This window comes from Episyrphus balteatus, chromosome 2 (assembly GCF_945859705.1).
Source record: "Episyrphus balteatus chromosome 2, idEpiBalt1.1, whole genome shotgun sequence".
In the NCBI taxonomy this organism is placed as follows: Eukaryota; Metazoa; Arthropoda; class Insecta; order Diptera; family Syrphidae; genus Episyrphus; species Episyrphus balteatus.
In genome coordinates this window covers 35,931,473-35,959,265 of record NC_079135.1, presented here as the reverse complement: position 1 = coordinate 35,959,265, position 27,793 = coordinate 35,931,473, and the positions used below count along the sequence as shown (strand labels likewise).

General features: G+C 29.2%; 3 protein-coding genes across 6 annotated transcripts in view; 1 reads left to right on the top strand and 2 right to left on the bottom strand.

The window, feature by feature from the left end:
* Positions 1-111: 111 nt before the first annotated feature.
* Positions 112-6,804, bottom strand: LOC129910439 (serine incorporator 1). 4 transcript variants are annotated; one of them, XM_055987820.1, is made up of 7 exons: positions 6,616-6,804; positions 3,906-4,452; positions 3,724-3,833; positions 3,477-3,660; positions 3,236-3,406; positions 2,378-2,531; positions 112-298 (listed from the first exon to the last, which is right to left on the bottom strand). In XM_055987820.1, the coding sequence occupies exons 1-7, from the start codon at positions 6,649-6,651 to the stop codon at positions 163-165; spliced, it is 1,338 nt and encodes a 445-aa protein (XP_055843795.1). In that variant the 5' UTR covers positions 6,652-6,804; the 3' UTR covers positions 112-162. The 4 variants fall into 4 exon arrangements, with proteins under 4 accessions (XP_055843795.1, XP_055843796.1, XP_055843797.1 ...); XM_055987821.1 differs by having other exon boundaries at positions 2,378-2,522; XM_055987822.1 differs by having other exon boundaries at positions 2,378-2,513.
* Positions 6,805-11,114: 4,310 nt separating this feature from the next.
* On the top strand, positions 11,115-18,635 carry LOC129910694 (aspartate aminotransferase, cytoplasmic). The gene is made up of 8 exons (XM_055988164.1): positions 11,115-11,331; positions 15,397-15,504; positions 15,561-15,634; positions 15,698-15,806; positions 15,880-16,248; positions 16,405-16,570; positions 18,281-18,423; positions 18,485-18,635. The coding sequence occupies exons 1-8, from the start codon at positions 11,223-11,225 to the stop codon at positions 18,631-18,633; spliced, it is 1,227 nt and encodes a 408-aa protein (XP_055844139.1). The 5' UTR covers positions 11,115-11,222; the 3' UTR covers positions 18,634-18,635.
* A 922-nt stretch (positions 18,636-19,557) lies between these two features.
* Positions 19,558-27,793, bottom strand: part of LOC129910781 (uncharacterized) — a 31,262-nt gene continuing 23,026 nt past the window's right edge. The window contains exons 2-7 of the mRNA XM_055988320.1: positions 24,598-24,964; positions 20,745-20,859; positions 20,304-20,526; positions 20,062-20,239; positions 19,802-19,938; positions 19,558-19,734 (exon numbers count right to left, since the gene is read on the bottom strand). Coding sequence (XP_055844295.1) covers positions 19,613-19,734; positions 19,802-19,938; positions 20,062-20,239; positions 20,304-20,526; positions 20,745-20,859; positions 24,598-24,964 — 1,142 coding nt within the window. The 3' untranslated portion in view covers positions 19,558-19,612. The remainder of the gene's footprint in view (positions 19,735-19,801; positions 19,939-20,061; positions 20,240-20,303; positions 20,527-20,744; positions 20,860-24,597; positions 24,965-27,793) is intronic.

Genomic DNA, 27,793 nt, shown 5'->3' with positions numbered 1-27,793 from the left:
TCATTTTTTATTAAACTCATTTTAATTAAGCGGAATAAATTTGATCTTTTATTTAAGTTTTTGCTTAGAATATTTTATATAAGTATTTTAATATTTTTGTTTGTAGATATTTTGTTTAATAATAAATTAAATTATAACGGCCAACATATTATGTTGATAAGTTTAGAATTCTCTATTTGTTAGAATCATTGGTGCAATCAAGCTCCATCCATACAATCCACCACATATCCAGCTGGATATTATTTTTATCCACATGGAAGCTGCATTTGCATTGAAATATTTAATATCCGAATTCGGTCTGGAGAAGAAATACAAAAAATTTTAAATTTAAATTAGTTAAAAATTTATTAAAAAAAGGGTGCAAAAATTTCAGCATTAAGCCTAAACAACATTGGCTCAAAAAAGAATAAGTACAAAAGTGAAAATTTTCAAACACATTTTTGTATAGAAAGCTTATTTTTAGTCTAAAAACCAACTTGTAAACTCATTTTTACAAACGAATTGCGAGAAATTTTGTTTTCGCTTTTGTACTTTTGCAAAAAGTGGTCAATGTAGCTTTTAATTTCCTGCAAGTTTTAAATTTTTTTATGTCACATTTCTGCCAAAGAAAACAAAATACTTTTCTTAAAAAAATTTCGACTTTAGATACTTTTCGAGTTTTTGTTTATAGATTGAAATTTTTTTTAACTTATTTTACTTTTGGAACTTTTTGTATACATTTTATTTCCCATCGATATGGATAAAATATTTTAAAAATAAAATATTGTACAGATTTAAGAAAAAAATTTCAACAAAAGCATTTATAAAAATTAAGCATATGGGCAAGTTCATCGAACGCGGCTAAAATTGTATACCTAATACTTTTTATCAAAAAACAAACCGACTTCTATGAATCGAAACTTAATTTTATATGATTTTCCACACTGATTGGACCACACTGTAAGCACCAACTTTCAAATACAAAAAAAAAATCATCAAAATCAATTCACCCAGTCAAAAGTTTTGCGTTACCAAACATAAAAAAATAAATTGCACGACTGGGGTCGCACGTACTTGCTCTTATGGTAAAAGTTACTCTAATGTTAAAGTTTTTCATTAAACAAAATAAGGGAAAATTTAAAATTTGATATTTTCACGGAATTTCGTTAGTGGTGCAAAAAAAAAATAAAATCCGTTTTTATAAATAATTAAATGCCGTTTTAAATGATCTTTTACAAAAAACTAAATATGCCATTTTATTTCTAGTATAAAAAGAAATTTTTAGAAAAAAATTTTCGAAAATCGTTAGAGCCGTTTTTTTAAAAAATAATTTTTTATATATGAAAATTGTCTAACATTTTTCAAAAAAAAAGTTGATATGCAATTTTGAATAAATAATTAATTTACACATAAAAACAAAATTTCAAATTTTTTCACCAACTCGTTTCCAAAAAATCGATTTTTCAAAAAAAAAATTTGAAATATTTTTTAAAAATCCAAAATTGTGTTTTTTGAAAAATTAAAAATTTTTTTAAATAATGATTGTTTAAACGTTTCTGTATTAAAAATTTGGTCGAAATCTGTTTTGTCGTTTTTGAGAAATTCATAAATCCAAAAAACCGTTCTATGGCAGGTACCGTTAATAACGGTACAAAAAATATTTTTTTTATTATCAAAGGAGGCTCTTATCTGTAACAGTAAGCAGACAAATTTTAATCAAAATCGTTAGAGCCGTTTTTGAAATAAATCAACTTTTCTGTTTCCGTTATATGACAGGTACCGTTAGTTTTGGTCCTAAAAAAAAACTTCAATTTCTCCTCTAGGGAATCACCCAAAACTGTTAACTACCAAGTTTGAAGAAAATCGCTTCAGTAGTTTAGGCTGTAGCTCGAGGTTCTTACAGACAGACAGACAGACAGAATTGACGGACCCACTTTTTTGGCATTCTCCATCATCGTAATGTCATGTAAAATTGTTATCTCGAGTTCGATTTTTTTTACGAATCCTAAACTTGCCCTATAGTACCTATATCGCAAGTAAAAATACAGACGAATTGAGAAGCTCCTTCTTTTTTGAGGTCGGTTAGTAAAATATGGGCTTTCGCATGTTTCTTGCTTATATTCAACACTCAAACGACGGTTCTTCTGTTCAGATTGGTAATTTTTTATAACCCGAATACTAAGTATGCTTAGAAAAACAACGACAAAAAAAATCTTTAAAAAATCATATCTCGAAAACGTATCCATAAACATATTTTAGACATGATTTTAACTTGGTACTTGGTGTGAATTTTTTTAATTAGTGTTATTTTCTCACTCAAAAACTCTGAAGATTATCATTAAACAGATTTTATTGTGTATGTGTAGTCAAATTTAAAACTAATAACAAAATAACTTACCTATACCAATTTGTCAAGGTCATCATAACATATAGAGAAGCAGCAACAAATACAAGATGGAATAGAGACCATGAGTAGGCAACACCTTCTTCTTCTTCACTTGCATCACCATCCGATATTCCTTTTTCACCATCTGCTAAAGTTGCTGTTAATACTGATTAATTGCGAACAAATAAATGAAATAGTTTATTTAATATTAATTTCGTTAGTCCTGTTAACACTCTCTTTAAACTTCCAACTACAAGTTAAACGGAAAAGCTTTAAATTATTATGATGCATGAATATTAATTTATCGGTATTCTCATTCAGATGGCAAGCGCAAACGTCTTTTTTTTATTTTTATTGATTTTCAAGGGGATATGCTCGGTTGTTAGTGAATTTAGTTACATGTTAATTTTGATCATTTTTTTAAATGAGAAGATGCAAACTTTAATTGATTTTCTTCTTCTTTAATTTATCAATGAAAAATAAAGATTGCAAAAGCTTAGGGAAGTTTAGATAAACAAGGTCTTTTCAAATTATCTGTAAGAACATCTAATTTTATTTGTTAACAAAAAAAAACCAAAACAAGAATTTGAATTAAACAAAGTAAAAGAGATAAAAGATTTTAGAAGTAATGTTTTCACAGAATACTTCCTCCTGTAAAAAACAAAAACTATGTTTCTTTTTTTTCGAAATTGCCATTTTACTTATTTAGGAGGACTCCTCGAAGCTGCTTGATATGATTTTTTTTTTCGACTAATAAGAAACCGATGAAGTGGTAATGAAACGATTTTCAAGCAGTTTTAAGAACATATACAACATGCTGTATCAATATAAGCTAAAATCATTAATATTATCACTTTCAAAACCTCTTACCTTCCTTGTCCGACTCCGTGTTTGTAATTTTTGATATTTCAACGGCTGAACTCATACAATTATAGAAAACGCATAGCAACCATATGACAAGACCAATGATATTGGTGGTATCAAAAGTAGCCTTTGGATTGTCTTTGACAAAGGACATTGTTCCTGGATTGCATTCCACATCTGCAAATAACAAGAAACAGTTATATTTATAATTTTTATATTAGCCTTAAAAAAGTTTTTTTTTTACTACCTGGATTATTTGTAACAGCTGACCATGTAAGGTAAACAGTATAGATTGTAACCATTGAACTTTGCAAAAGTCCCGAGTGTGGTAGTTTTTCTTGCACAGCTGGTAGCACAGAAATGACACTCAAAATAACACAGAGGATCAAGTTCGAAGAGATAAATAGTTTATTAAGACCACATCCGTCGGACTTGAATTTATAAAAAAAGCTTATTTTATATAGATTCTGAATTTATACAAAAGTTATACATACATTTGTGAAGTATACAAACAAAAGTGAGATTCCAACAATTGATGCAATGTACTGAACCAGAGTTACTGTCACTAGAGCATACAAATATCCTCGATTGGATTCAGAGTTTTCTAATTAACATTAACAAAATAAAGAACATCAAATAAATTTTATCCCAAAATAGAAAAATTAGTTTTTTTTACCAATCCAATTTTCAGCCAATGAATGTGAGAAATCAACAATGATGATTAATTGCACAACGATAAAAGCAAATCCACCAACAAGTCCAATCCACATCATTGTTGGTCCAAATGAACCATCAGGAATGAAAATTGCACCAATAGTTGCTCCAATGCACAAAAGAAATTTCAATCCCCAGAATTGGTTTTGAATATGCGATCTGGGATCTCGTGATGATTTAACTCCAACCATTATTAATGCCATTAACGCAAAGAAACAAACCAAACCAAAACATATTCGATAAACAGCCATATAACCAAGTGCATATTGGCAGTCAATTTGTCCAAATGTATTTCCAATTAATTCTTTTGTTACTGAACTATTCGAATTCACACAGAATGGAAGCTTTTTTAGAGTATCCTGTAGGCCGGGTGACAAAGCGATTGCTCCAAGTATGGTTCCAATTAGAAGCATAAGGGCATACATCAATCGTGAAGAAACTGAGTTCTTGCACGATGGGCATGCTGAACAGCATAGAGAACATGCTGTTCCTGTGCAGCAGCAGGCTAGCTGGAAATATAAAAATTAATAAAATGTTAAGTTTAATTCATTGATGTTTTAAAAAGAAGAGTGTGCAGTAAATAGGTTCGTAAGATTATAATGACTACAGCCCAATAAATAAAGACAATGATGCGAACAAAGTCTCCAATCAACTCTTAGTTTGGAAAACGCAAAAACGAATTACATGAAAAACGCAAAAATGCGAATTATATTTTTGAAAATAGTATGACGTCAAGGGACAAAAAGTCTACCGTGACTTCTACGCCAAAGAATAACTGAAACGTCAACTTAGTGGAGATCAAAGCATAAAGCATAGCTCTCTTGGAAGTGATATATGATGATATGAAATATCACATGTTTGGACGGAGATATGAAGTAAGAGAAGACTAATGGGAAAAACATTGAGTTTTTATGATGTGAATACAAGAATGTCACTAAAAGTGCATGATTAAACGCATAGAGGAAAGAATACCTAGAGACGCGATTTCGGGGGGTTTTTCTCTTCGGCCCTACAAGCTGCAATGAGAGAAAAAATTCCACAGTGCTTATATGCGGTAGTTTTCCCGTGGATTTTAAATGGCACCAACACATTCAACTATGGAGTTTTGCTCAAACGAATTTAAGTGCTCAATTACACTAATAAATGCATAAAATTTATACATTAAATTCAAAACACGAACCTTTATTTATATTAATGTACATGTTTATTGAAAGGTGGATGTCTTGTATACCTCCTTTATCACGATTGAAAAAGTGGATTTGTTCAAAGGTTATTATTAAATTCTAATAAAACCTATGTGTCGTATTATTTCTTGAGTTTATGTCATTTAAATTCAATCCTAAGTGGGCCCACTTAGGTTTGAATTTGAATTCAAAAAAAGGTCAAAAGAGAAGGCGCTGAGTTACATGTGAACCAAACAAAAATAAAATTTTTAACGTAGAGTGAAAATATCAAAAACAGTAGTGTCAATGTGAAATTATCAGGTTTTTACTTAGCTCGTAAAAAATAGTTTTTTTAAATATATTTTTAACTCTTATACAGTCTAATATTTTCCACAAAAAAGCTTAAGAAATGCTTTAGTAACACTTATTGTTTGGAAGGTAGTGTCTTTAAAAGAGGGTAGGTATATTAGGGCATTTAAAAAAAAAAAAAAAAAAAAATAGTTCGATCTCGGAACCAGGCTCAAAAGATTCGTTTAGACCCAAAAATAGGTCCCTAAAAGGGACTTGAGTTTTTTATTTCCCATAAGAATAACATAGGAATTTTTTTTTTACTTTCGATTCTTATAAATTATAATATAACTAATGAAGGATAAACTCTACTGCCATGTTGATCAAAGATTTTTGTAGAGAATTGAACGCTCTATAAAAAAGGTATTTAATGATATTTCATTTATTCAACTCAGTTAGAAGTTATTCGAGGTCAAAGGTAAATGTATCTTAATTAAACCGTAGCTGGAAAATACAATTGTTTTTTTTTTTAACGATATATAGAAAATATCGTTTTTTGCCTATTTTCGTCAAATGATCTACATATGTTATCGAAAAAAGATATTAGGTTTCGGAGAGAGGACAAGCAAGGTAGAAAATCCACAATTGAAAAAATATTCAGACTGACAATTAATATCAAAGCTTTTTCAATGTCAAGGCCAAGGCTAGGAATATCTAGGAAGGCTTCATATCCTGTTTAATGTGATTTCCAACGGTTAAGGGGAGAAATGCGGAGAAGAACGAGAATGTTGAAGAGACTTCTGAGCGCGGGCTTGAGCGCACTTTTCATATAAAAAATTATAAAATTTAAACGTGTTACAATCCAAAATATCATAAAAAAGAACAACTGCACAGTATCTTATTTATGGTTAATACCAATGTCTGAAAATCAAAAAAAATCTCGTTTGATTCTCGATATCTGGGTTCTACTGTAATGAAAGTGCATGAAGATGATGGTCTGCGTAATAAAATAAACAGAATTTGTCATCTCATAATTCTGTTATGATGACAAAGACAAACAAAGGGAAAAAACATTAAAAATATGAAACCTTTTACATTTTCTAAAATTATAAAAAGATCTTAAAATTATCTTTAAGAAATTATTCCAATAAGAAAATAACAATATTTTGATGGAAATCTGTTTGTTTTTATTTTTCATTTTTATATAAAATTGATTTTTACCTGTGCCGCTGAACAAACACCTAAAGCTGCCCCCATTAGAAAATCCTTAACTCAAAACTCTTTTTCACTATTCTCGTTATTAACTTTATTGAATTATTACAAAATTATACTATAAAAGGCTTAATTTTTCTTTGTTATTATTAATTTAATTACAGATTGCAAAATTTTCTTGCTTTTTGTTCTTCGTTCTTTCCTTCAGAGAAAGTCCATAGATTAAAAATACAAAGGATAGACAAGGCCAAAGAGTGGACAATTTATGTAATGCGTTCAATTTTTGCTCTCTAATAACAAATGCATTGAAATGTCATTTTTGAAAAGATTTATAAATATATGAAAAATGCAAAATTTGTTTTTGGGTGCCTTTTCTAAAGAACATACTTTCATATTTTCCAAAAACTAACAATTTGTTCACACACACATGTATGGGGTGGAATCAGCTAACGTTTTTGTTTGATATTTTATATTAGGTGTGTTTTTTTGTTTATCTATATAGATTTTGTGCAAAAAAAACGACATCGAGATTTTTTAAATCAAAACAATTTACGTGTTAAAAACAACAAAAACTTTATCTGTATAGATTTTTGAAAAATCCAGATAATTATCCAGATTTTACTTTCTCTCGATAAAAACAGTAGTGCCAATGTACTTTATTTGTTGTGTTCATACAAAAATATCTGAAAATATTAACAAAAAAAAAAAAGCGGAGAAAACGAGGTTTGAAAAAAACTCTCATAGAAAAAAATAATCAAAAATTTGTTTGACATGGTTGCATTGAAATGTTAATATCTCGAGATATACGCAATGCACTTTTCAGATAAAAGTCTTAAAAGGATCCTGATAAGATTGTTGAACAGATATGTATATAAAATTACCAAAGTTTTTTCGAAAAATTAGAAATAAAAATAAAAAAGTTTTCACATTTGATTTTTAAAAAATCGAAAAAAAAATTCAATATGGCTACCTTCAAACGCTTATAACACAAGAACGACGCAACTAATGTTAATGGTCATGGTCTTAAAATGTAGCTAAGAATATACAGATAATTTTTGGTTTTTGTGAAAAAAATAATTTTTTTGAATCCAACATGGATGCCATGGCCATATGAAAATTTTTGTTTGCATCCAACATGGATGTAATGGCCTTCCCACTTCGGAGTTAAAATAAAAACAAACAAAAGCAATATTTTTGAAAGACAGCTGCCAAAGTATATGTACAGTGGTGCCAAATGTTTGCATGGATTTCAAAACTCCCGATGTCGTTTTTTTGCACAAAATCTATATAGATAAACAAAAAAACACACCTATTGATACCGCCCAAATTTAAGGCTTAACTACATTCACCACTTTTTGAAAAAGTACAAAAGTGAAAATATTTTTTTTCTCACTAGTGAAATTTTTTTGTAAAAAAGAGTTTTCAAATTGTTTTTTAGACAAAAAAATAAGCTTTTTGCATCATTTGTTTTAATTTTCTAGACCGAAAAACCATACAAAAATGCGACTTTTGTACTTTTTCACTTTTTGAGCCAATGTAGTTAAGGCTTTTATACTAGAAAATTTTAATATTAGGTGTACAAAAAACGAAGTCAGGGCTAAGCATTTTACATGTTAAATGCAACAACACTAAAGCCCCTTGGGCTTAGTTGTTTAGCCCGGAGAATTCTCTGGGCTTAACTTTTTCAACAGATTTAAATCTGTGCTACCAAATTAACTTGTTCGTAAATTGTTTAGAATTTGTTTATAAACATCAAAACTGATGTTTGGAATGACAATTATTATTTTAAATATTTATTTAATATAGGTCGTTTCAAATCAAAAGTCCCATGGAAAATTGAGCAAAGATAAAAAAAACTCATTCGCTTACTGGAAGGAAGCATAATTGAGGCAGCTGAACTTTTTCTAAAATTACGATAAAATAATGAAGAACAGTTCTTGATATCCCTATTTTAATTAATTTATCCGTCACTGGGTTAGCCTCAGAAAGCAGAGGCAAGTCTCCCGGGCTTGTATCACTCCATATCCGCGGACAATACAAAAAAACATACAATTATTTAATTATTTATCATTTGAAGGCAGTTGGGATAACTTTGCCGAAGATATTATTATAGAACTAGGTGAAGATGGACCAGAAATGTCCAGTTTATATGATATCAATTCATAACTTAAAATTCTATTCACATCTTTTCATTTGTATAATTGGGCAGTAAATATCTTATTTTTATTTTTCAATTATTTTGTAGTCGTCACCATAGAAATCATAAATAAACAAATTCAGATTTTTCGTTTGCTTATTTTTTTCTCTAGCATTTCTTTCATTCAAACAAGCATGATTTGTTGTTATTTTTGAGTTGATTTGTCGCAATGAGCCAATAAAATTGAGTTTTTTGTTTACTTGTTCTCAATTTTATTGGAAGGGAGAAAATAAACTCTGAGTCAGGACTTTTGATTTGAAACGACCTATAGTTAAGCCATAACTACAATGACCTAAAAAGTGAAAAATTGGGAAATTTACAAAAGTAAAATTTTTTTATTTCCTTCTAGCATAATTTGTTTTTGGAAAAAAACTATAAAAATTGTTTTTTAAACCAAAAAGTAAGCTTATTGCATCATTGTTTTTAATTTTGTGGTCGGAAAAACTGTCACTGTAGTTATGCCTTTATTAAAGGCTTAACTACATACACCACTTTTTGAAAAAGTACAAAAGTGAAAATATTTTTTTTCTGGCTAGCGCCATTTTTTTGTGAAAAAGAGTATACAAATTGTTTATTAGACCAAAAAATAAGCTTTCTGCATCATTTGTTTAAATTTTTCGGGCCGAAAAACTGTACAAAAATCCGTTTGAAAATTTTCACTTTTGTACTTTTTCACTTTTTGAGCCAATGTAGTTAAGGCTTAACTACATTCACCACTTTTTGAAAAAGTACAAAAGTGAAAATATTTTTTTTCTCGCTAGCGGAATTTTTTTGTAAAAGATAGTTTACAAATTGGTTTTTGGACGAAAAAATAAGCATTCTGTATCATTTGTTTTTGAATTTTCTAGCCCGAAAAACCATACAAAAATGCGTTTGAAAATTTTCACTTTTGTACTTTTTCACTTTTTGAGCCAATGTTGTTAAGGCTTTAGTGCCTGGCTACACGGTGATTTTTCAATCGCCTAAGCAGTGAGTTTGTAGGCAAGAGGGATGGGGAGTGAAGGGGGAAGATGCTCACGAAGGGAACTGAATTTTCTGAGGGCACTACAGTTCCATTGCTAAATTTTTCCTCTTTTTGACGTTTGTTCCTAGAAAATGTAAAAGTGGAACGTGATTGGACACAACAGTGTGTAGCCACCGCATGTGATTTTTCAATCGATTGAAAAATCACTGCGTAGCCAGGCACTTTGTAGGCAAGAGGGATGGGGAGTGAAGGGGGAAGATGCTCACGAAGGGAACTGAATTTTCTGAGGGCACTACAGTTCCATTGCTAAATTTTTCCTCTTTTTGACGTTTGTTCCTAGAAAATGTAAAAGTGGAACGTGATTGGACACAACAGTGTGTAGCCACCGCATGTGATTTTTCAATCGATTGAAAAATCACTGTGTAGCCAGGCACTTAGGTAAACTTTTTTTTCAAAAACACACAAGAAAAATATGACAACTCTATATTTTTTTGTGTTAGCTGATATCCGAACATTTAATATGCAGTGCTGCCAATTTTTCTCGGTAAGCCCTGAGACGTTTTTTTATCCAGTTAAGACCGGTGGTAATAAAAAACACACATATTAAATAGTTTTTATAGGAGGGCACTTTGGCGTTAGAAATGTATTAGTGAGCAATCCGTATTATATAATTCTCCAGATGTCTACTGGAGAAATTCTTAAAAAAATTATTTCAGCTGCTGTGAATGTGAAAGATATACAAAAAATTACAACATCGCAGTCCTGATATGCCGTTCAAAAATGAATTTGTAGCATAGCACTACCTGTTGTACCATTCTGTTTCCACCTTCAAATAAAAATTTGATTGGGCGCATTCACAAACCTAGGTGCTACGTAGCGACTCGTTCTGATTGGCTGAAAATAGCTAAGAAATTAGTTGAAATTTCCCCTCCGACGTAGGTGAAAAATTTTCAGCTTCAAAGCTAGCTGACATTTCTCAGTCAGCTGTTTGATGGAAACAAATTCTATTTGAATTTTAAATTTGGTGGAATTGGTGAAAAAAGCATATAAAATAAAATTAATTGTGTAGTATGTGAATATAAATCACGAAATTGAGGAATTTCAAAGAAAAAAAGCCATTTAAACCACTCAAAACACATTTTTTTTTATTGCATCTGTCACCTAGCTTTGTAGTGCAAATTCGCATTCCAAAAGCTAGTTGAAACTCGACTACGTAGCACCTAGGTTTGTGAATGCGCCCATTGTTTGTGTCAGAAAAAAACAAAAACAAATAACATTCATCTACGTGATAAAAAAACGTGATTAGAATATCGTATCACGCAACGCAAAGTGTCTCTTCTTGACATATTCAATAATATTTTTCATTCATATTTCATAATTCACAACACCGCGTCCGGTACCCGGTCGTTGCAAAATCAAAATTCTCAAAAAGTAAATTCAACTCAAATTGAAAAAATGTCTGTTTTTGAAAGTATTGAAAAAGGACCACCAATTGAAGTTTTTGCATTAAATAGAGCATTTCTAGAAGATAACTTCCCCCAAAAAACAAATCTTGGTGTTGGAGGTATGTATTGTATATGTATATTATTAAGATGATTTCTCTATACAAATAAAAAAAAAAAAATGATTCCAGCAATCAGTACCAGTGTATAGTGAAGAAGAGAAGATAGAAGGTCGAATTAGAGGTCAAACAAATTGTTTTAGTTTTTGTTTCCTATACGTATCACAAAACGTCAATATTATTTATTAGATTTTTGCTTTTGTATTAACTCAGAATTGCAACTGTAGAAACCTATAAATAGTCATTTGACGTAGATTCATAAATCTGTTACTGGACTTTATCTTATCGGTTTCTTTAGATTTTAAAATCTATTTAAAAAAACGTTTGAAACGTGTAAGGTAGCTATTATCAAATTATTATAAATTATTATTGTTTATTTGTTTTTGATACTAGAAGTTACGTACTAAACCTATATTTCCAATATCAGAAACTAGGTGCCGAAAACTTAGAAGTGACACGAATACCTACTCTTAGTTATATAATACCTTCCAACTAGTATACGAAAGCCTATATCTAACTATAGTGCTTACCTATATCATAATATTATGTATTTATATTAATTCATTTGATATTGGTTTGCATCTAGCGGGACGCAAATTCTTTTTTGAGTTCTCTTCTAATCTATTTTAGGCCAACAGAAATTGAAAAACAAATTTCAAAATTTTTCACCTAAATTCGTTTTGATTCTTTTATTTACCTATTTATTATTTTTTTTGTTTGAAAAAAATATATATCCACGTCCACTATCTCATACAATTAATGATGATGGAAGTACCTATGTCAATTCTAGTTAAAACGTTTTGGTCTTTGTCCAAAAGACGTTGAAACTACAAAATCATTAAGGTTGAAATTTTGCAGAAAGAATAGGCAAATTAATAGAAAACATTTCAATCACGTTGATTGAGCAATTCTATATAAATTGAATGCAAAGTGCAAAAAGAAAATGCATGAATACTAGCAAATTTCTCTCTTATTCTTAGAAACACTTGAGAGCGATAAAATCAACTATGTATTTGGTTTCACATAGTAGGGAAAGTAAGTCTTATTGTTATTCGTTGCAGTTGCGAATTAGAAAAAAAAAACATCTTTTGGATAAATTCTTAAGGACTAGTTTTTATTATTTCTCCCTTTTTCACAATTCTCCAGGGATTCTACATAATCCTATTTATTTTTTCAATCTTAAGAAATTAATCTTGAGAATGTATGCATAAGCCTTGGCTTTTATTTTTTTTTTTTAGAAATTTTAAATGCTTCAAAGTTTTAAAATTTCAAGTCTTAAAAAAGAAGTTTTCGCCTTTTGGAAACGCCTTTTAAAAGTCTTTTGATTTTTGATTTTTAAAGCATTAAAAATTAAAAAAAAAAACTAAATAATTTTGACAGTCTATGAAAGTTAAAAAAATTCAACTTTTTTCAATGCTAATTCAGCGATTAAAGAGACCACTTTCGAGGGTCACTGTGGCGTATGCGTAACCTTATTTTTTCTTTAGTTATTAATCAGAAATAATGAATTGAAATAATAATTTTGGATCATGCGATAGTTTGTTTATGAGATTGCAGCACTAAAGGGAGAGTTTAGTATGTAAACAAAATAATCTCAGCAATAAAAATTTACATCGGCCAGTGTTCAGTTTTTACATGGTTATTTTTTTAAAGAGTTTTCGAATATATTACGTCATACCAGAGCAAGTGTAAACGACAAAAACTTATACAAAGCAGAAACAGAAAAGCGAAATTGCACGAAGTAAAATTTTAAAACAAATATGAAATATAATACTCCAGAAACCGCCGCCGCCGCTAAATAGTTGCACATAAAAAAAACCTTGTAACAACATCATGAAAATTCTAATAGGCAATATTGTTTTTCCTTTGTTAAGTCTGCTTTATTTAGTATTCAATGTAATGCATCTTCAATTCTCTTTCATAGTTTTAATTTAAATAACCCTTCAGTATTATGATGAAGATGAAAGACAATTGGTGGAAAATGCACACACAGATAATAGAGGCAGAAATACTCATAGAATGTTAAATTAGTATTGTTTGTTTTGTTCTTTTAATTTAATTCATGGTGGCCAATATTATATTTTTTTGTTAATATTTGAAAACAAAACTTTTTTAAATAAATTTTTTTGTAATATCGATAAAAACGAGATTGCTATTCTACTCAGAGTTTCAAATGGTAGTTTAATATTTGTGTCTATTTATTTTTTAAGTAACGTGTAGGGAAAAAAATTAACAACTGAATAATTGGACTAATTTAATTTGTGATATTTTTCTAATTTGGTTATTAGATCGTTGTATATAAAAATTTGTGTATTAACACTGTCAATATTTACATATGCAATGTATTGGATTTTTAAATTCGCTATTATAAAAAAAATTGTTTACAGTAATGATATTCTCGTGTCAGAAAAAGGTGCAAAGCAACGCGTTATGGATAAACTTTGAATCCCGTGAGACCCATTGAGCGATTAAATAAACAATTCTATCATTTGTTATTTGAAGAGCGCAATAGAAAATTAATTTTAAGTGCAATTATTTTGGTGTAGTCGTGGTGTTTGTGGTTTTATTTTTATAATTGCACTCATTTAAAACATCATTAAATTAAAAAAAAGGAAACCTATAAATATAAATTAAATGATAACGAAGAAAAAATAATAAAAATTATTAAAATTATTTTTATTTTAAGTGGAGCGATTGAATATAATTCAATTTTAAAGATCAAGTGACCTCAACTCCAAAGCCTCTAACTGATGAGCCCACTGTCGTACCTGGGCAAAACGCTTTGGAGTTAAGGTGACTTGAACTTTAAAATTGAATTATAAATTAAATGTTCAGAGAGCATTATACAATAGTTTGGTGTGTAGTTCCCGGTAGCCTGGCGCATCATCTGGGTTACTCTAAGTAAATATTTGCATTAAGAGTGCTTTATATAAAAATTTAGTCATTTCGTCAGTAAATGAATTGTGATGATTTTTAAATGACAGTGTGGTTAGTCCATATTATTCATTGTGTTTATGAAAAAAAAACTAGAACTTAACAGCAAAGATACATAAAAATAGTCAGAACTAAAACAGATAAAAAAAGTTTTGTGTTGTATGGAGTTAACCTTTTACCTTTCAAAAAAATTAATTAGAATTTACCATATCACATTTTTTTAATTTTCTTAAAGCTTATCGTTAGTTTTGATAGATTCTAAAGAAATTTCAATTTTGTATTTATTTAAACATATTTGTATATACAAGTCAGTTACTACGTTACACTTCTCACTCATTTGCCCTATCTCAAATATAGAAGCGGAGAAACTTGTACTAAACTACGCTGGACAGTTTCATAGAACAGATTGTTTAGCAGGTTTTCTCTTATTTAACACACTAAACTGTACTCTTCGGAACTTTTTTGTTTTTTTTTCTGTGTAGAACACACATATCAGCAAACAACATACATTATATTTAGTTCAATTTTTTTAGTTGACTCTTGAGAAAACGTAATTTGTACTTGTACATAATAAATTGAACAAGGTTAATTGCACTTTAAATCAGGGAGGACAAAATTATTCTTTTATGGTTTTAACACAAAAGATAACCATTTAGTGAATTTATTATAATCTAATAAAATAAACAAACTGATAATGAAGTTGAATACCATTTATTGCATTATTGTTCTTCATTTCGAAATCATTTTTTCTTCTTAGTTAATCCAAAATCCAAAAATTCTTAAAAATATCATTCAACTTTCCATTTGATATTGGATTTCAAAGACTGCAATTGTATATACTTCTGTTCTTGGCTTGGTGATGATGTCTTTTTAAGGTATAGTCATTTTATAGAATTTAATACTGCTTTTTCACCTTACCCTTCAAAACCAAATTAAATGCAAAGAAAGTCTTTTTAATAATGTTCGTTTTATTCGCCTGTAATAAAAAATTAAATTGTCAGCGCATTAGGCAGTAAAATTATGTGCATACCAGATATGTAGGTAGCCAGAAATGCGGGATCTACTTTCTTCTTCTTACTTAATGCAAAATTTTTGATTTTCAACAAAATTTATTAATTTTCTTTATTATTTCAGCATATCGTGATGAAAATGGAAAACCATGGGTATTACCTGTAGTAAGGAGCACAGAAATAAAGATTGCATCTGATGAATCAATCAATCATGAATATTTGCCAGTTTGTGGTAAGTGAATATTTTTCTTAAAAAGATAACATAAATTAATCTTTAAATCTTTAAAGGAACTGATTTATATACAACTGCCGCAACTAAGCTTCTTTTAGGAGAAGACTCGCCTGCCATAGCCGAGAAACGCGTAAGATTGTTATAAAATTCAAAAGCATAATATTTACTTATATAAGTCATAAAATAAACTTAGGCATTCGGTGTTCAAACAATTTCCGGAACTGGTGCCTTGCGTTTGGGAGCAGACTTTTTGGCCAAAAAATTGGGCAAAAAAGTGTTCTACTATTCTGAACCTACATGGGGTAAATATATAAACTTCTATTCCTACATATATGTATAACAAAATGATAATTATAAAATATGTATTGTTTTTAGAAAACCACCGAGCTGTATTTTTAGCAGCAGGATTTGAAACCGGCAAAACCTATAGATATTGGGATCAAGAGAAGCGTGGAATAGATTTTGATGGCTTTGTTGAAGATTTGAATGGTGCCCCTGAAGGTGCCGTAATTATTCTTCATACCTGCGCTCACAATCCCACCGGTTGTGATCCAACCCAAGAACAATGGAAAAAACTTGCGGAGGTTATTAGTTCCAAAAAGTTGTTCCCATTTTTTGATTCTGCGTATCAAGGATTTGCTAGCGGTGATCCAGATAAGGATGCTTGGGCCGTGCGTTATTTCGTTGAAAACAAATTTGAACTCTTAGCTGCTCAATCTTTTGCTAAGAACTTTGGATTATACTGTAAGTTTTTTTTTTTTTTTTATTTTCTATGAATCATTTACAATAATTTAGATCAAATTATTATTTATTTTTATAATGTGTATGGCTTGTTACTCGAATTCTTTCATTTGATTGCTTTAATTTTCTTTATTCAAAATGTAAATCTTTTGTTTACAGGCGAACGTGTTGGCAACTTGACAATAGTTCAAAAGTCTGAAGCAACTGCAGCTGCTATCCATTCACAGTTAACTCTGCTTGTCCGTATGACATACTCAAATCCTCCAGCATACGGTAGCAGAATCGTATCCAAAGTTTTGAACGACCCAAAACTTCGACAGGAATGGTGAGATAATAATATTTTTTTTTAATTTGTCTCTGCCTGTAAGACTTATAAATGCAAAATGCACGGCACTAGTTAGAAGAAATAGAAAGATAGAAAAGAATTTTTGTAAGTAAGTACATTAAATGGAGAATTAGATGATTATTATCTCATATAATGTCAGTTAAAGCTGGGCTATAAATTAAAGAATGCTACCCCGCTGCGCATTAGATCAAACTTTAACATGACCAATAAGTATAATATGAAAAAATTGAAAAACTTCTGCTTCAGCTTTTCTTTACATTTTATTTTATTGAGGCTTCGAGTGGTAAAAAAACAGTCCTTGCTTATTAGAATTATCGCTTGCCTTTATTTACGTATCATTTAAGTTGTTTTGGGTGGTTTTAAGATTTAGATTTAGTTCCTCCATCAGCTTTTGCCACTTAATCAGATCCTTACCTCCATCTTCTTTGAGTTTTCAACCTTGCTTTTTCTATCTTTCCTCTAACAAAAAAAAACTAGATGCATTTTTCACCCTTAATACCCGGCCTGACATGAATGATATGGATCAAAATCATGGAGGTGAAAGAGGCATTTTTTAAAATTCAAAACAGCATTAAATTTAAGGTTTTTTATCATTTGACAATAACGTACGAAAGGTGCTGCAAGTAGTTTATAAAGTTGAAATTACATCAAAATTTATTAAGAGCCTAATACTATAAAATTATTTAAATTTGAAGGCTTAATACCTTAATATAACAATGCATAATTAAAATTGATACTATTTCTAAATTTCTTTTTAGTCGTTTTGAAGAGATCACTACCATTTCAGGTTACGTTCATCTAGTACTATTTTTGGTGTTGGTGGTAAATTAAAGAATACACTTTTGTGTTCACGTTTATAAAAAACGATCAATGATAGCTGTAGCAAACATTTGAGCATCATTACCTTAAAATTTCCCGCCTCCATATATGTGCCTTTGGTATAAAATTGGTTCATTCTCAACTCGATCTATTGTTATTACTTTTTAAGTAGTGAGGCGTTCAGAATAATAATGGCCCAAGTTCATTTGAAATTTGTGGATTATTCTGAACTTTGAAAAGTTCTTTTTCCGGAACTAGAAGAACATTTTAAAATAAATCTTTCACAGATCAAAAGCTCTATTATGTCTTTTCATTCTTTTAAGATAAAACGAAACTCTTAATTTCTAAGACCTTAAAATAGCAAATTTGTAGTTAAGAGGACTTGAACCATTATTATTCTGAACGCCTCAAGTATGTGTTTGTAAACGATGATTTCCGCTGAAACACATTTTTACAACCCTATTCTGGCAAACCACACAAGTTATAGCAACCTCAAAAGGGGGGCTGAATTTGATTTTGAGAGGTTTTTGTGTCACAAAAACTTTCGAATTTGTAATCTGCTCTGAGGAGGTCACAACTCACAATTTGGATTTTTGCTAGTAAGAAGTTTGTGAGAAATAAATCGAGTTATGATCACCTTGTGAGGTTTTTGTGACTTGTGATGTTTGCCAGAATAGGGGGGTTAGTCGCTAGGGGTTAGGCAAACATCTAGATTTGTTACAAAATTCTATGTCTCTTCTGGTCTGATTAGAACTTATAAAGATAATAATCGTTCAAACCTTGAATTAATTTCCATTTTTGGTTAGTTGATATTGATAAATAAGTTAGTTGATATCGTAAATAATACTTACTCGTAATTTCTATTTTCAGGATGGATTGCATTCAACTTATGTCTCAAAGAATTATAAGCATGCGAAAACAACTTCGTGATCACCTAATTGCTCTTAAGACACCTGGAAACTGGGATCACATTACACAGCAAATTGGAATGTTCTCATACACTGGCTTAAATGGTAAAAGAAAAATCCCTTAATAACTTTTTAACTTCAACTTATAAACAATATTTTTTTACAGAGAAACAAGTTAAGTTCCTCATTGAAGAATACCACATTTATTTATTGAAGTCTGGAAGAATCAACATGTGCGGATTGAATCCCAATAATATTGAATATGTTGCGAAAGGAATTTACGATGCTGTTACCAAAGTAGACAATACTGTCTAAAATATTAATTTTAAGACCAAAATAAAAACTAAAAACAAAAGATAAATGGTGCTATGGTGTGATGCGCTATGGCTGCAGAATTCCTTAAATGCATTTTCAAAAAAAAAAATAGTAGTTTTTTTTTTCCTAGCATATTTATGTCAAAAGTTTAAACAATAAACAAGTTTCATGTAAAAAATAAAGCACGTTATCATAAAAAATAAGTGTTGTTTGTTTTTAGGTTAGACTTTGAAAGTATACCTAGCATGATACTTGGGAAATCCTTTAAAGGACATTTTTTTTAATTTTAAACAATTGTGTTACAGTAACGCAACCACTACGACCTGGTGTCTCATTTGCTATTCGATTAACGTGAACTTCTCAATTAAAAAGGGTTTAGATGGAATTAAAAACTAATTCTAAACAAAAAGTTTTTCTTCAAAATTTTAAAAAACAAACCGAAGTAACGCTCTGTTTCGAAAGATAGAAGTTTTTCAGAACAGAATTGAATTTTAGGTCATTGGGATCGAAAGATTCACGTGAATCAGAAAGCAAAAATGAAATTGAAAGAAAGCTATACAAACAATCGTCTCAAAACTCCTTTAATGAGTATGAGCTTTCGGACCTATTGGAACAAAGGACTTGTTAATTTAACGATGCGAGACGAAATGAAAGTTCAAATAGTAAAAATGGGTAAGCTCAGCTATTCACTATATGATCCGGCTAATGTTATTGATATTTTCCTAAGATGCTAGCCACACTGAAAGGAATAATTTCAATAAAAAAGAAAACTAAGTTTACATTTTCTTAAATCGTTATTTTTTTTTATAAGTAGGTTTATTTATAATTAAATGTTTAATCCAATTGTGTCTTGTTTGTTTTATTATTTATTATTTTACATTCCTGTAATAAATATACTTAAAAAAAATATTCAAACATAACAAACTTTATTAAAATACTAATTTATTACTTAACAAAATTCTAGGCATTTTATTAGTTCCTATCTAAACGTATTATTTGTGTTGCTTAAAATTAGACTTAAAGTAATGATAATAAGAAGTATTGAATAATGATCACATATGCGTCCGCCGGCTCCGTGGTGTAATTCGGCAAAGCTCTCGCCTTAAATAGAAATGGAAACAAAAGTATAACTCAGATTAAGATAGCTATTGTCATATTTTGTAATTACCTTTAAGTATATGAACCATAATAGTGTAGTCCTGGGAATCACTAATTGAACACGTATAGTTACCGGAATCTTGTTTGTTTACTCTTGCAATCGAAAGAGTAGAATTAGCACCATCTTCCATTAAATCTGTTCTCACGCTGAAATTAGTTAAACAAAATTGATATTTTAATAAATTAAGATAAATGATTAAATGAAAAAATATTAGTTTTTTTGTTGATGGCAACAAAATTGTATTCCATTTTTGAAAGTTTGACTCTCACCTTACTCCACCTCGTGTTGTATCGTAGTTTAAAATTTGATCTCCGTGTCGCCAAAACACTACAGAGGAGGTCATCACAACATTTCGTACTGTGCAAGATAATTGCAGTGTTGAATCGATTTCGTAATACTTTTCCTGTAATGGAATACTGTATTCGTCCACAATGATAACTTTCGGTGCTAAAAAATTTAAATTAAAAATAAGTTTAATATGGACATTTTTTTTCAAAATAATAAAATTTACCATTAACACTTAGATGAATTTGTATGACTCTGGGCGGATGCGTCGAAATTTGACATTCATATGTGGCTTCGTCTTCTTTTTTTGCACTTGTTATTTTCAATCGCCAATTGTTTGGATATTGAAATTCCATTGTGTATCTTTTGTCACCGGTGTACGTATGTAATCCAACAGTCAATAATTCAAGTGCATCCTCTCCCATAGAATTTCTTCGTACCCAAGAGACCTATAAATTATATATAAAAATATACAAAGTTTTAAGAATGACAATCATTCTAAAAATCCGATCGTAAACAAAATAGACAAAATATTAACAAAGATTTTATACCACTGGGATATATTTGAAGTTATATTTTAGAAAGCCTTATTAGTTAAGTAACTTATTGTATTCGCGTTTGCGTTTTTAGGAAGTAAAATGATAAAAATAAAGCTTTATAAACTTACAGTCTTATCTTGAAGCAAAGAAATTCGGCAATTTAGAAAAACACTTGCTCCAGCTTGAACTGTTATATTTGTGGGTTTGCCTTCTTTTTGTATATCTTCAAAGTGCGGTCCATATCTGAAATGACAAAAAAAAAAAAAAACCAACAGATATCAATAAAACAAATTCATTAAGGTTTGTAACAAAACAGTTAAATGAAATTTTAAAACACGTCAACTTATTTCATTTCAGTCAGCAGTGTATATAATATAATCTTTTTTCCATACAAACAAATATTCCACATACGCCATAGTGACCAGTAATAAAACAATATAGCCATACATAAACATGTACTCCACGACAGTTATGAAAATATCTTTTAACATTATTTCTTTTGATGTTTAGTTTATTTGGTTAAATACTAACTATATACAGTTACATTTTCTTAAAAACTAAAATTATAATTATATATTATGCATTACATTATTACAAAAGAAAAATAGAAGAAAAATTTACATCTAATGAAGGTACATTATGGATTATTTTGAATAAAGAATATTTTCCTAAAGTTTAGTGATTTAACATTGTCATAGCTGCAGTTATTTATATTTGAATTTTTATTGTAAATATTTATTAAAAGATTTAAAGGACTATTAGCACCGTAGTTTGATCTACTGTAAGTGTTAGAAATTGGCAACTGCCTTCTCAAACTATACTGACTAGCAATGAAATTCAATCGACAAAGGATCGATGGAGCTGAAATCGATCCATTGATTATCCCGACAATAAAACAAAGTTGTAGATACGCTCTGTGACTAGTTAGAGATGGAAGATTTATTAGTTTAATACGTTGAGCGTGTTCAATCGATTAATTTGGAGTAAACTTTTTAAAATACATTTTTTTAATTTTTTTTTTCGAAAATCGGAAAAATAAATTTGTAATTTTTTTTACGTATAAATGCATAGGTACATTCACTGTGAACTCATATCTGTAAATAGACCTATGTTTTGACATCTCATTCGATTAGTTTATAGTCCATTGAAATGTTACAAAAATTTGACCGAACCTTGCATTTTAGGTAGGACAAGATTTTTTTATTTTGATGTGTAGAGGAGGTTAATGTGAGTATACAATCTAGTTTTCGGGGTTGAAAGCCCCCCCATTTGGCCGCCATCTTGGAAAAAGGGGTGTAAACTGTTTTTAATCGATATCTTGCGAACGGTAAGTCCCACAAAAAAAATTTCTAAAGCGATTTTGTAGATAATTTATTTCTGTACAATTTTGATTAAGGTAATTTTTTGTGTGAAATTGAAAATAAGAAAGTTATACTTGAAAATAGATGTACATTTTCAAGAAAAAAATCTTTGAAGGGCCATAGCTTTTTTTTACAACTTTTTTTGAAAAAATACTCATGACAGTTTTTAAAGATCATTTAATTTCCAACAATTTGATGTGCTCATTTTGCAGATTTCGTTTATATAAAGCTGTTGGAATGGTTTTACAAAAAAAGGGAGCAATTTATTTTCGTACTTTTATATGTTCATTTTATTTTTTTTTACTTCAATACAGGCTGATTCAGAAGAATATGTAGGTTGGGTTGAAACCCTACCGTTTAGTCAGGAGATGAATTTTCTAAAAAAATTGTCTTACTTTTGAAAAAAAATTACTAAAAATCAACGTTTACACCTATTTTAACGTGTTATATTTTTTTGTAAAGCCGAAAACCCTTTCTTTTATACTATTTCTAATTAAACCTGTTTTATAGAATAGCTTTTGAAAAAATAATTTTCAAAATAAAAACTTTGAAAAAAAATACGAAAAAAATATTTCGAACTAATTTTTTTCAAAATTTTATATAATTAAGTACTAATTTAGTTTTCAAAATTCAATGCTAAAAAACCGGATGCAAAAAAGTCTTGTCGTTTTCGAGAAATTAAAAAAAACCAAAACTACTTTTTTCTAATAACCCCATTATTGTTTGTTTTAACTTTAAAAAATTATTTAAATATTAAATCAATTTTGTATAGTTTGTATTTATCTTTATTTTTCCTTCACAAAATACTTGACAACTGAACGCTGTGAAAATGAATTTTACATCTGGGTTATTAAAGGTAAACAGACCCCCAGAGAGCAGTTTAAATTTGTTTGGATTTAACGAGATTGGATTTAAAAAATTGGATATAAGTGGTGAAAGTAGTTTTGTTTTTTTTTTAATTTCTCGAAAACGACAAGACTTTTTTTGCATCCGATTTTCAGCATTGAATTTTGAAAACTAAATTAGTACTTAATTATATAAAATTTTGAAAAAAATTAGTTCGAAATATTTTTTTCGTATTTTTTTTTTCAAAGTTTTTATTTTGAAAATTATTTTTTCAAAAGCTATTCTATAAAACAGGTTTAATTAAAAATAGTATAAAAGAAAGGGTTTTCGGCTTTACAAAAAAATATAACACGTTAAAATATGTGTAAACGTTGATTTTTAGTAATTTTTTTTTCAAAAGTAAGACAATTTTTTTTTAGAAAATTGATCTCCTAACTAAACGGTAGGGAATGGACCCTCCTATACCTCATGATTTTTTTCTTGTTTCAACCCAACCTACATATCCTTCTGAATCAGCCTGTATTGAAGCAAAAAAAATAAAATGAACATACATATAAAAGTACGAAAATAAATTGTTACCTTTTTTTGTAAAACCATTCCAACAGCTTTATATAAACAAAATCTGCAAAATGAGCACATCAAATTGTTGAAAATTAAATGATCTTTAAAAACTGTCATGAGTATTTTTTCAAAAAAAGTTGTAAAAAAAAAGCTATGGCCCTTCAAAGATTTTTTTCTTGAAAATGTACATCTATTTTCAAGTATAACTTTCTTATTTTCAATTTCACACAAAAAAGTACCTTAATCAAAATTGTACAGAAATAAATTATCTACAAAATCGCTTAAGAAATTTTTTTTGTGGGACTTACCGTTCGGAAGATATCGATTAAAAACAGTTTACACCCCTTTTTCCAAGATGCCGGCCAAATGGGGGGGCTTTCAACCCCGAAAACTAGATTGTATACTCACATTAACCTCCTCTACACATCAAAACCAAAAAATCTTGTCCTACCCAAAATGCAAGGTTAATGTAACATTTCAATGGACTATTAGAGTAAATTTGTTTAAATACATTTTTTTCGGCAAGGGGTACCCCTTGAATTTTTTTTCGAAAATCTGAAAAAAATTAATTTTTATTTTTTACATAAACGCATTGGTCTATTCACTGTGAACTCATATCTGTGAACCAAAAGTTGTTTCCAGACTTTGGTCCGTAGATATCTGCCTCCGGATTGTAAGAACAAAAATGTTTGAATGCAAATAACTCAGCAACCAGACCTCCGAAAAACTTTTGGTTTTCAGTTTTGAATAAAGGTTAGAGAGACCTATCTTTTGTTATCTCACTCGATTGATTTTGAGGAAATTTTTTAAAATACAATTTTTTTCGGCAAGGGGTACCCCTTGAATTTTTTTCAAAAATCTGAAAAAATTAATTTTTATTTTTTTACCTAAATGCATAGGTCTATTCACTGTGAACTCACTTTTTAAGCAAAATTCAAATGCATTTTTACTCCCTGCTCAATTTGTCATTGGGAAAGATATAAATTAATTGTTTCTATTTTTAGGAAGCTGAAGAAACGAATCGAATACAGTAAAACCCGCTTAAGAGAAAAACCCGCTTATCTGAAACACTTTTTTTATCCCAAAACATTTTTTTCGCTATGATTTTTTTTTTATTGCACAGGGCGGTAAACCAGACTTTATAAATTCTTTTTTTAACTTGAAATTGTTCATTTATGTATACATAGGTCAAATTATTTATTTTTATATTTACCTTTGATCATGATGATGATGTTTATTTGCTGTAGAAAACATATCAAATATGTAATTTAACATAGGTGCATCGGTCTTCTGAAACTTCGGCAATGTCAATTTGCTATCGGTTTTAGTTGGTGCAGGTTTTATTGTTGAGATGCTTAAACTTGGCGTTGGAAAACTAGACGCTGTAGTAGTAATTCTCGTTTTTGAAATCAGTTCCGTGGAATTATTAAATAATAAATAATCTTTAGAGCTGTTGAATAGTGATGATGGTTCAGTTGTTTGTTGAATTATATCTTCAGCGAAATGTTGTTGAGTGTTTATTAATTTTGCTGAATGATCTTCTTTGGCAAAGTTCGATATCATATTTAATGTACTTGAATCTGAAAGAAAAACATTTTAAAGATTAGTTAGTTAGTTTAAGTTCACCGTTTGCAAATGAAAACTAAAAATGTTGTTAAAAGTTATATTTTAATTTAGATTTTTCTCTAAATTTGAGTTTGAATTGAATTTCTTACTACTCTTTGGGTAAAAAAAGTCTTCTTAACCTCTAACCGTTTGACCTTAATTAAAAGTTTAAAAAGATCTAAAAGTGCCTACAGCACACATCCTAGCGAAATTGAAAAAAATTTTATAACCCTTTTGAAGAAATGGAAAAAATAATTTCATAGACAAAATATGTTTAAGTCGATTCCATTTGTTTGTTGAATTTAAAACAAAAATACACTTAAGAGCAAAAAAACCGAATCAAAAAAGATAATTTTTATTTAAAACAAAAATTGCAATGGATAAAATAATGTTTCTTCAAGTTTTATGGTCTCATTTAAAAGCTTGAATTTTTTACTTTTAATTGTTGGTAAAAACTTCAAAATGCATACGATAGTATCATAGCTATCTGTCAATAAATTGCACTTCATTTTTTTCTAAATGTTAAATTTTCTTGATATTCTCTGCTTCAATTTCAGTTTTTTTTCCTACCGTTACTATTGACGTTATCTGTCAATAAATTGCACTTAATTTTTTTAAAATGTTAAATTTTCCAGATACTCTCTGTTTCAGTTTCAGTCTTTTTTTGCTTACATGCTTCATTTATGTTGATTGGATCCTTATAAAGTGAACGGGTTTTAAAGTTCCTAGTATTGATTTAAAGCCTTTGTTTCAAGCTTTTTAATGGTGCAATTAACATTCATGTATGTCAATTACATCCTGGCCAATTAACGTTTTAAAAAAACGCAAAAGTTTGATTACATTTTTTTGCTCCTAAGTGTATATATAAAAAAAAAACACTCATATGCCCTGTAGTACGTTTCTTGGTTTGTAAAAAACCATCGAATATTCTGTAAGGATGTATTTTTTTTGAATCATTTCATGATAAATTTTGTTTTCCTAAATCTCTATGAAAAATAAATCTTATTCAAAAAAAAAAAAAAAAAACAACAGAATACAGCAAAGTAAATCAATGCCCCAATTGGCTTTAAAAACCATAAAAAAAACTTGATTATTTTAAATAGCAGTAGTCAGCTAGAAAACAGATTGAACGCGCTGAAAAAACAACAATAAATCTGTACAAAGTTGGATAGCTACTTCAAGTTATAGGTTAAATTTTCTTTACACAAAATTCTGAAAAGAATCCTCGATTCATGTAAAATGTTTGGCATCAGAATCTTAAATCAAATCTATAAGTATGGGAATAATGAACAATTTTCCAACAAAAAAAAATACTTATTTCCGTTACATAAAGTAGCTAAAATATTCCTTTTTATAAGACGGTCCTGTTTAATACAGAGGCAAGGATTTTGTCAGGTTGGATAAGAAAGCTTTAAATTATCTTGAAAGAAAAAACATCCATCTAGGTTTCATCAGTATAAAGTTGTAAGTTCGTGGAGAAGGCAATTCAACAGCATGATTGAATAGCTGTTTTGAAGGACACCAACTTATCTAAAAACATAAATTTTCAATGATTATAAATTAGCTGGGTTGTGTATGGAGTCAATGTTTTTTCAAACAAAATACTTTTAATTAGAAAAAAATAACCCAAAAATTTAAATATTCATTGCTTTAACCATCGATGCGTCAAATGGCATTGAATCACAAATCAAGGTCATGTTAATCCAGCAGACATGTGCTCTTTATTATCGTTTACAATTAGTTTGCGAATTTGTTCAAGTTTTGCAAACTTTCAAAATCGATTTTGTTTTTGTTTTGTTTTAGAAGAAGAACCATAAGTTCATGTATCATTGACTGATGAGATTTAGGGGGTAAAGATTGTGTCTTGAAATTAGTCTCTTTGCTATGGTAACATGAAATAAATTGGTTTTTCTGATTGTGATGTGAAATGAGTTCAGAGTCGTTTGATGAACTTTAGGTATTTTTATTATAATCAATAAATGGACATTTTTTTTGTACATAAAAAACAGTCTCTCATAAGGATAATTTAGTATGAACAAAAACTATTGTTTTAAATTTAAAATGAGCAGAAAGTCAGCCGGTTTAAATCGGCATAATTATATGATTGAAACAGTGGGGAAAAAAGAGTATAACCATTTTGTTATTGTATCTTAAATATTTTATTGAATAAAAAAACTGAAATTGATTTCCCTAAAATCCCTCCTTTTATTAGTTTTTATTTAATATCTATGTTTAACTCATGTAGCAAATATAAGTCATCATTTCTCGGAAATTAATTTTGGCCTTCCACCTAAACCTTAAGCCTTTAATCCAAACAATTTGAATAGCGCACGCTTCTCCCTATTGCCTATTTATAAAAGGATTTAGTGCAATGAATTTCTATTTAATTCACAATATTAATCCCAGCAAATACCACATACCAAGAACTAAGATGTTTCATGTCAAAACCAAATATTAAAAAGTGCGTTTCAATTTGATTCAATCCTTTTGAAATATCCTTTTTCAAGAAAACACCTCTTCTCGTTCCACCCTTTCATTAAAATTGCAACAAAATATGTTGACTTAGTGAATAAAAAACAAGAAAACCCATGAAAATATGTATAAGCGTAAATAAAGTTTACACAGTAGTTGTAAAAGCAAAAAAAAAAAAAAATAATCAATATTATTTATCAGAAAATATTCACGCTTTCATGTTAATTTTCCTATTTCCCTTCAGGTCACATGCTGCGAAAATTGAAGCATTGAAACTTACCTATTAATTTTTCTCTTTTACAAGAGTAGAGTTCTGTGGTTAAACTTTATGG

Bases quoted from the DNA above. Each gene is read 5' to 3' on its own strand.
- LOC129910439 (XM_055987820.1), bottom strand. From the start codon at position 6,651: ATGGGGGCAGCTTTAGGTGTTTGTTCAGCGGCACAG. The intron at 4,453-6,615 runs GTAAAAATCAAT...TTATATTTCCAG, and splicing joins GTGTTTGTTCAGCGGCACAG to CTAGCCTGCTGCTGCACAGG. The intron at 3,834-3,905 runs GTAAAAAAAACT...AATGTTAATTAG, and splicing joins ATTGGCTGAAAATTGGATTG to AAAACTCTGAATCCAATCGA.
- LOC129910694 (XM_055988164.1), top strand. From the start codon at position 11,223: ATGTCTGTTTTTGAAAGTATTGAAAAAGGACCACCAATTGAAGTTTTT. The intron at 15,807-15,879 runs GTAAATATATAA...TATTGTTTTTAG, and splicing joins CTATTCTGAACCTACATGGG to AAAACCACCGAGCTGTATTT. The intron at 18,424-18,484 runs GTAAAAGAAAAA...ATTTTTTTACAG, and splicing joins CTCATACACTGGCTTAAATG to AGAAACAAGTTAAGTTCCTC.